The sequence below is a fragment of the Capra hircus genome, chromosome 12, assembly GCF_001704415.2.
Source record: "Capra hircus breed San Clemente chromosome 12, ASM170441v1, whole genome shotgun sequence".
In the NCBI taxonomy this organism is placed as follows: Eukaryota; Metazoa; Chordata; class Mammalia; order Artiodactyla; family Bovidae; genus Capra; species Capra hircus.
Window position 1 is genome coordinate 16,953,516 of NC_030819.1, and position 9,517 is coordinate 16,963,032.

At 39.5% G+C, this 9,517-nt stretch overlaps 1 protein-coding gene across 1 annotated transcript in view; it reads right to left on the reverse strand.

Moving 5' to 3' along the window:
- GPR180 (G protein-coupled receptor 180) overlaps window positions 1–9,508 on the reverse strand; it is a 28,635-nt gene extending 19,127 nt beyond the window's left edge. The window contains exons 1-2 of the mRNA XM_013968320.2: window positions 9,029–9,508; window positions 6,762–6,920 (exon numbers count right to left, since the gene is read on the reverse strand). Coding sequence (XP_013823774.2) covers window positions 6,762–6,920; window positions 9,029–9,173 — 304 coding nt within the window. The 5' untranslated portion in view covers window positions 9,174–9,508. The remainder of the gene's footprint in view (window positions 1–6,761; window positions 6,921–9,028) is intronic.

Genomic DNA, 9,517 nt, shown 5'->3' on the forward strand with positions numbered 1-9,517 from the left:
GGCTCCAATATTTACCTTCTATATGACTTTGGGCAAGTTACATAAGCAATGACACTCACTTTCTCCATCCAAAAAATGAAGATAATACGTAGAGCAAAGAGCCAATGCAAGCACTAAGTTATACACTCAGCATGGTTGCTGAATACAAGGTGTCCTTTTCCTTTCTTTAAAATAACGTGATTACACTAATCAATAGTTCTCAATCCAGGGTAATTCTATTCCCCTGTAGAGCATTTGTGGAGAAGGGAATGACAACCCACTCCAGTGTTCTTGCCTGGAGAATCCCACGGGCAGAGGAGCCTGGAGGGCTGCAGTCCATGGGGTTGGAACGAGTCGGACACGACTGAGTGCCTGACTCTTGCACCCTCTTGCAGAGCATTTGACAATGTATAGGGACAGTTTTGCTGTCATAGCAGTTGAGAACATACTTGAAGCGAGGCAGTGCTAAACCTCATGCAACCCAACATAGTCTCCCATGATAAAGACCTGTTCCTACCCAAAATGCCAATAGCACTCCCTTTGAGAAACACTAAATGATGTCTGAGATCCCTTCTCGATCTAAAACTATGATTCTGACCTAAGAGAAACTCACTACCACCATAAGTGTGGTAGGAGAGTGAAGTCTCAAACGCCATGTGTAATAAAGACAATAGGAGAATTAGAGGGGCAAGTCTTATAACCTTGGGACTCATCATATAAATACAACACTTAACCTCTCTACAAGTGTTTCTTCAGTAGAAAACTTAAGACACTTGCCCTGTCTGACTCAGAATCCTTGTGAGGAACAAAGGAGACGGTACATGAAAATCCTAAGTGAAGAGTCTGATTCTACACAAAGTGTGCTTAAAATACAGGATTATGATGGGCCCAATTCCCAACTCCAGACTGCCCCCACTGCATGTCAGCTAGTCTTGACCTTTTCCTCAAGTGAAAACACAAAACTTTTTAATAAATAAAAGACATTTCTTGAGATAACTGTGGAAATAAATCGTTCATTTTCTTAGATGCAGTGATGGTATTGTTACGGTAATATTTATGGAGAACAATGTCCTTATTCTTATGAGATGTCTGCTGAAATATGGTGAATTGCTCAACACACCCACAGTTTATTTTCATTTCGGTTCAAAACAAAAATCACACACACACACAAACATAAAGCAAATGTAACAAAATATTAACATCATTAAACATAAGTCAAGAATATTCAGATGCTGGTTGCACTCTGCTTTCAACTTGTAGGTATAACTGAAAATTTTCCTAATAAAAAGTTGGAAAAACATTCGTAAGTTGTCTGTCACTGAGACAGGGACTTATCTAGACAGGATTCAAATTTGGAGGACTTAAAACTTTACATTTGGGCATTTCATTAATAGTAGTTAAAAGGGACAAGATGATTTTGCTAAGAATACCACAGCATTGGGTTTTTTGCTGTCTTAATTTAGCTGACATTTATACTGTTTTTCTTAAGGCACAGCTTCTGGGGGAAAGTAGCAAGGACTCAAGTTTCTGTTAAATATTTGAAGACTTTCAATAATAATTCAATATACGATCAATAAGCAGTTCAGAAATAAGGCTTTTGAAATGTGCAGCTTGCAATTATATAATCTGGGCTTATTATATAAAAGCTCTGATGTATTGAGATTTTATCACTTCCATTTTTTCTCTTAGATAAAATAAGAATTTAACCATTATATTTTCATCAATATACTTTTTGATACTTCATTTTAAATTATGTGTTCATTTTAAATTACCACATCATAAACAGGCATTGGCTTGAGTTTTTGTCTTGCTGCCTTTTTCAGTAAGCCTAGGAAATAAGCCTCTTGACAAAAATGCATGTTCATTGTTTTTGAAACAAAAGACTACAGCACAGCATGCTCATTGTATGCTGATGCAATTAGTACCTCAAATATTAACAAAACTTGAATTGCAGAGAATGGTGTTGAATGGCTAATTGCCCAATAGAATTATAAAACGAAATGAATACTGCTAACAAAATTACTCAAAATAATAAGATACTAACACTTTTAAGCAATTAATAAAATATACCAACTGTACAAAAGGAAATATATGCATATGATATAAAAAGACAATACTGAAAATGTTTTATATACAAAATTACATTTAATTCTTGTTATCTGACAGCAAATTTCTTTTGCATAAAACTCATTTTCTGTGCTTTAAATATCTTCTTTGTTTGCTCTAAAAAAAAACCTACAAAATACTTTTCACCATTTAAAAAAATCTGATGGTTTATGTCATTACTGAAAGAGAAAAAAGGAAGACTGAAAAATAATTCTTCAAACATTAATTTGGGGAGAACGTATAATCAAAGCAACATTCAACACTGAGATTTTTCTAATCTACTAATCTTTTCATAGTTCATGGCAGCAATAAGGTTTTACATAGGAATCAGGCACAGTTAATGAGCTCATCACCAAGCAGGTGAAAGGCTATTAATACTTTAAAGTCTCATTAATGGTCAGGAAATGAGAATTTTTTTAACAAGGAATTATCTTCAAATATGTGATACTACTACACTGTCATGAATTTAAGGATATGCTTTTTATTTCAATACATCAGAGCTTCTAGATAACAATATATTATAAATATGAAAATAATATGTGAAAGTTAGAGAATACAGATATTGTTAAGACTTGGCTTTAGTTACTGGAAAAAGAACTGATTAAATATGTAGAAAGGAATATATATGCCATCAGTACTTAATTTATTTCAGACCTTCAAATTTAACAAAACAATCTTCATTCCTCAAAAATTCCTGTTTCCTGAGATCTTCCGTTCCACCAATTTCAAAGAATACCCTTCACATAACAGAGAAGGAAGAGGAAGGGAGAATAGAAAAAGAAACAACAGCAAGAGGTTTTATAAATTATAGCTCTCTATACATGCAACTCCACCTAAAGGGTCATAATTAGAATCACAGCATTTTAGACTTTTAGGAACCTTGGAGAAAACTAGTCCAACTTCCTTGTTGCACAAGTGCAGGTGGAAGATAACAAGATCTTATTACAAGTTACTAACAGTGATTCTCAGTTTAGCGGTCTTTCCACTGCACCAAGTCTCTCCATATACATAAGTTCTGTAACTGAAGGTATTTGACTGATATAAAAATTATGTTTTTACAAGTGTATATACAATATGGTATAACATTGACCATGTAATATAAGAATATAAATCGATTCCTATAGCTCAAAGCTTTAAACTGTCCGATCAATTTTTAACAGACAAGCAAAAAGACTTTAAGGTGCCAAATACAAAGAAAATGACCTACTAACCAAAAAACCCTCAAGCACTAAGCTGCATGACAATTCACCCTACAAATACTTAGCCAATGCTTAACTGAGCACTATAGTAAAGTAATGCTCAAAATTCTCCAAGCCAGGCTTCAGCAATATGTGAACCGTGAACTTCCAGATGTTCAAGCTGGTTTTAGAAAAGGCAGAGGAACCAGAGATCAAATTGCCAACATCCGCTGGATCATGGAAAAAGCAAGAGAGTTCCAGAAAAACATCTATTTCTGCTTTATTGACTATGCCAAAGCCTTTGACTGTGTGGATCACAAGAAACTGTGGTAAATTCTGAAAGAGATAGGAATACCAGACCACCTGACCTGCCTCTTGAGAAATCTGTTTGCAGGTCAGGAAGCAACAGTTAGAACTGGATATGGAACAACAGACTGGTTCCAAATAAGAAAAGGAATATGTCAAGGCTGTATACTGTCACCCTGCTTATTTAACTTATATGCAGAGTACATCATGAGAAATGCTGGGCTGGAAGAAGCACAAGCTGGAATCAAGATTGCTGGGAGAAGTATTAATAAACTCAGATATGCAGATGATACCACCCTTATGGCAGAAAGTGAAGAGGAACTAAAAAGCCTCTTGATGAAAGTGAAAGAGGAGAGTGAAAAAGTTGGCTTAAAGCTCGACATTCAGAAAATGAAGATCATGGCATCTGGTCCCATCACTTCATGGGAAATAGATGAAGAAACAGTGGAAACAGTGTCAGACTTTATATTTTGGGGCTCCAATATCACTGCAGATGGTGACTGCAGCCATGAAATTAAGACGCTTACTCCTTGGAAGAAAAGTTATGACCAACCTAGATAGCATATTGAAAAGCAGAGACATTACTTTGCCAACAAATGTCCGTCTAGTCAAGGCTATGGTTTTTCCTGTGGTCATGCATGGATGTGAGAGTTGGACTGTGAAGAAAGCTGAGCGCTGAAGAATTGATGCTTTTGAACTGTGGTGTTGGAGAAAACTCTTGAGAGTCCCTTGGACTGCAAGGAGATCCGATCAGTCCATTCTAAAGGAGATCAGCCTTGGGATTTCTTTGGAAGGAATGATGCTAAAGCTGAAACTCCAGTACTTTGGCCACCTGATGTGAAGAGTTGACTCATTGGAAATGACTGATGCTAGGAGGGATTGGGGGCAGGAGGAAAAGGGGATGACAGAGGATGAGATGGCTGGATGGCATCACGGACTCGATGGACGTTGAGTCTGAGTGAACTCCAGGAGATGGTGATGGACAGGGAGGCCTGGCGTGCTGCAATTCATGGGGTTGCAAAGAATCGGACACAACAGAGCGACTGAACTGACTGACTGATGGTGATTATAAATTCTCTCTCTCAATCATAATGTAACTAACACTCATACTTCTTACCACAACCTCAGTTTCGCATTTACTCACAGTGACCTGATCCATACCCTTAGCAGCCTTAAGTGCTGTGGAGAGTGTCAGGATTTTGGTCCCTTGATTTATCACTATCACTAGTGCCTAGCATAGTATGTGAAGTATTGTGAATAAATGAATGAACAGGTCAAAAGAGCCCTTCTGCTCTCACTGATTGATTTTATACCAAATAAATATAAATTGTAACTATAACAAGTACTGTGGAAGAAAACAGGCTATAAAACCTCAAGTGTTAACTTAGTGGATGGAAGAGTCAAAGAGGAAGAGCAAACAGAGGAAAAGCCAGTGCAAAGGCCCAGGCGAGCTCTGAAACAAAACCAGCACTACAAACAAAATGAGGCCGAAGTGGACAGTACTGTGAGATGAAGCTGGGGGTTAGGGGCGTTAGTATCAGCAAGGCTCGGATGGCTTTCCTGATCAGGTTAGGAGGGTCATCTCTCCTTGTGCAGTAGGAACCCACTGCAGTATTTCAGGGTGTGGTGAGGGTGTAAAGGTGAGACGATCAAACCTGCTTTTCTGTAACTCTGGTTACAGAGAGGGAACAACACAGCTGCAGTGGCCAGGCAAGAGACTATGCCGTCCTGGAATAACACGATGGGGGTAAGATAAAGAAAAGCAGATGAATTCAAGAGATATTTAGAGGAAACTTACTAGACAGGATGGGGATAGAGAGGTTAAAGAGAGGAGTGTTGGAAGACTCCTTGGTTTCTAGCTCATTCACTGGATAGATGGTGGTGCCAGTGTCTCAAACAGGGAACACTGGAAGAGGACCAGGTTTGGACGGCATGGTGGCGGACAGTACGAGAACTGGGAACTGACGGTCAGAACTTTTTATACTTGTGTGGAACACTTAGCTGAGCAAATTGGTGTAGAAAGGCAAAGAAAACTGACAATGACCTTTTGTATGAATTTCCCAGATAAGTTCTATAATTCAGGGTTGGGGTAAATAAGTAACTGTCTCTTTGATATCTGAATCTAGTCATTCAGGCTTCTTCAGCAGACTATCAATGTCATCTCAGAAACCTAGACAAGAGATCCCCACAATAGGCAGTGATGATATGGGACCTGTACTCTCATCCCTACTCAGGCTATGAGGGAACCAGACATCTGCTGACTGACCGCTAAACTGAGAATCACTGTTAGTAACTTGTAATAAGATCTTGTTATCTAATAAACAAAGAACGGATGTTTAGAAATAGCAGTGCTTGACTGACTAGACTGAAAGAAGACTCAAAGACTCATCAATATGTAGAACACGGTAGAGGAAATACAGGGCAAAAGGGGAGAAAGATAATTCCCAGTTTTTCTCATGGATATCCCACATTCCTAACTAATAACCAGTTAACTTCCAAGGGGTGGGATGGGTAGCACGGCATAGGCTCTTCATTTCTGCCTTAAAAATACCTGCACTCACTCTGGATGGCAAAGACTCTAATTCATGGGACAATGTTGAAGACAACAGAAGAGATCAAGGATTCAGGCAACCAGAAAAATAAAAGCAAAGCCTCTCCAGAGGTGAACCTAGCAGTTTACAAATGATGTGGTCCTGGGATAATCCAAAATGACACACTGTGGCACCGTGTGACTGGGTCCCAAGTATGCCAACAGCATAGTGCAAAACAGTATCACTTGGGGTAAATTATACAATTAACTGAGATAATGTATGCTTAGTGTTTAGCTCAGTGCTACCAGATAATAAGCATTCAACAAATTTATAATCATTCACTCCCTGCTGCCACTGGATCAAAATACATCTGCCATATTGGTAGGAATTATGCGGCCTGTAAGAAGTCTGAATGAAGGAAAGTATACCTTTATAAATTATCTGTATATTTTTTTCAAATATTTTGAATAAGAGGGAAAAAAGTCATTCTATCTTTTGACCAAAGAGAAGATTAGTTTCCTTAAAATTTGGCTTAAAATGTATCAGGCAGAGTGTGGTGTATGCTGTGCCATGAAACATCTTGATATGTAAATACTATACTCCTAACATTAAGGAGGGAAAAAAAAACACATAATGATCAAAGAAAAGGGGAAATACTCACTTGTCAACTGAGCTTTGGATAATTTTTCACTACAGCTATACTCAGGACCACCTTCCTGCAGCTTTAGCCATTCCTGGGCTTGGAACAGGTAGAGTTTAGCTTCCTTTCCAACAGCTACTGCTATGTTGTTGATTCTGACACACAAAAGAGCGTGGTCACCTGGGACATTAAAACAAAAATTATCAATTTGTTTGATCTTGTATGGAGCTGAAATGGTAGGACAATTCAATAACTCTATTTATCAAAATGGGAATTGAAAGAGCACGATTTTTCTTAAATCTCATTTTAACCAGGTACTTCATATTAGAATGACCATCCTATTCAGACACAAGTCAAGTGATTATTCACATTAATTATGCAAAACAATACGCTGTGTTTCCTTATACTTCAGCAGATAACTGATTGCTTTTCACTGAATAAACAGCCACATCTGCTGTAGGTAGACATGCACTGTGATAGAATTTCGCCTCATTTTACAACCATTCCAAATCTTTAACACTTGTTTATAAATTATCTTTAGAATTGTCCTGTCAGTTTCTTTTGGTTTTTAATATAACATGGATGCTAATATTTAATTATTCTTTTACTATAAAAAGCAAACATTATAATATAGCAAGAAAGTTTAAATAAATGAATTTCAGATACATCTGACATCTGTGACTTTTACATAGTAATTTTCAGAACAATATATGTTGTAAGACAACTATACAATGAGCCTTGTTGCACACCGCAACTACATTTAAGGCCTAGAAGAGAAATGGCAAAAAGTAGGTCCCTCTAGGGAAAGGAAGGTCCCTCTGAGTAAGGAAAATCGAAGCAAGGGACAGTTTTTTCATCTTAAGATCTTTTAATTCTCTTGTTATTGTTTTATACTATTATCACTTAGACAAAACATTTTAAACAAATTTATATGCATAGTGTGTATCAAAAAATCATTTAAGTCTCTGACATAAACTCATCACATTATAAATTATCAACATCCTTAAAAGTGATTCTATCCCCTATTAACATTTTGAATCATATTCTGAATTACAATTCCTAAGTATGGTCTTGGTACTATTATTTTACTGAATTCGAATTCACTGAAAACTGATAATAGTAAAAACACACACGAAAAGAGAAAGTGTGTATGTTAATATACTTGGAACACTCTATTCCTCAATCTTTCCTCAGAAGTCTGGATTTATTACTTGTTTGTCCTCTATATCTATCAGGTAACCATCAGTGAAATATCTGGGCTGTCTAAGCCTGTTTGCAAATCATGAATAAGCCATATCATAGCTTCCATACATGCCACATTTTCCGACACTGTCCAGATTGTGCCATTTATCGCAGTCACATTACTATCACTTGCGCATGCCACACATGGCACAGCCAAAAAATAAATAAGTAAATGAAATAAGGGTCCTAACCTCATCAAAGCAAATAATTATTTTAAATATAGTAGTAGTCAAATTAAGAGTACTAAGAGTAAGTATCAAGAAAAACATTCAAACTTTGAGGGTGCAATTGAAGCAAAAATTAGAATGAAAGCAGATTCATTCATTTAATAATTATGGATTTTTGAGGGAGACCAGAAGTGAAGAATCAAATGCAATCTCATTTTAGAAGGGTCACATAGGATACAAATTAAGAAGCTTCAGGACGCACTTACGTGCATTTCCGTCAAGTTCATTCTAGGCCTCGTGGTCCACAGTAAAGCTAGGGGAGTAACCAAACTATTCCCACAATTGTGACAATTATAAGACGTGGTGAGGAGGGGAATCCTAAATTTCTGTGCTGCAAGCAGGTTTTAGCAAATTGATACTAAAACAAAAAGGACAAAACCCAGAAAATCTCAGTTCTGAAACTTATGTTCACGTGTAATTACGGTGTCTTAGTGTACACAATCAAGCTGACAGGAGTGAATAAACGATGCTTCTTTGAGCGAAGGATCTCGAAACTTGCAGCAGGATAGAGAACAGCACATTCGTCAGCACGAGAGGATTGGGGAAACGGTCTTTTAGGTGCAGGATATAATCCCTCATGGGGGAGGGAGCTGACGAGGATCTGGGGAGCTGCAACAGAGGGGTTGGTCATAAACGCATCCCACGATTCCGGGAAGCCGCGGTAGGGGAGACAACCGGCGACAGGGGAAGCTCAGGTAAGCTGGCTACAGTCCCCAGCCTTGCCGCTGCCAGCTCCAGGCTCCCCAAGGGAGGAGGGGAGAGAAGGGCCCGCGGGATGGGCCCACGCGCCTTTATCCCTCTCCCCGGCCCCGAACCTACCGTGGAACTCGAAGTGGCCGATGCTCTGGCCCTGAGCGTCTCGGGCTGCGGCGCTACTGAAGCTGCCCCGCAGCGTCTTACCCTGGCTGCCTGGTGGCCACCAGCAGCAGGTGAGGGCCACGGCCAGCAGCCGCAGCCCCCCCATCCCCGCCTCCTGCTCGGTACCCACACCCCAACCCCTAACCGCCCGCGGCCACGGCCCCACGTCGACAGCTCAAGATGGGGGGGAGGGGGGTGATGGGAGCAGGACCGGCATCGCGGGCCCGCCCCCAGGAGACTAGCAGCCAATGAGATGGGCCCTTCCGCCACGAGCCAAGGATATTCACCAATCAGAGGCTGACATGGGCGGGACCGCAGATAAGGGAGTCCCATCACTCCCCGGCCAGTTGGCTAGTTCCCGCCTTTTTTATGGAGACTCAGGAGGATGTTGCTTCTGGTTACGGAAAAATTATTGCCCTCCTCTCTGCCGCGCGCGTGGTGCCACTGCGC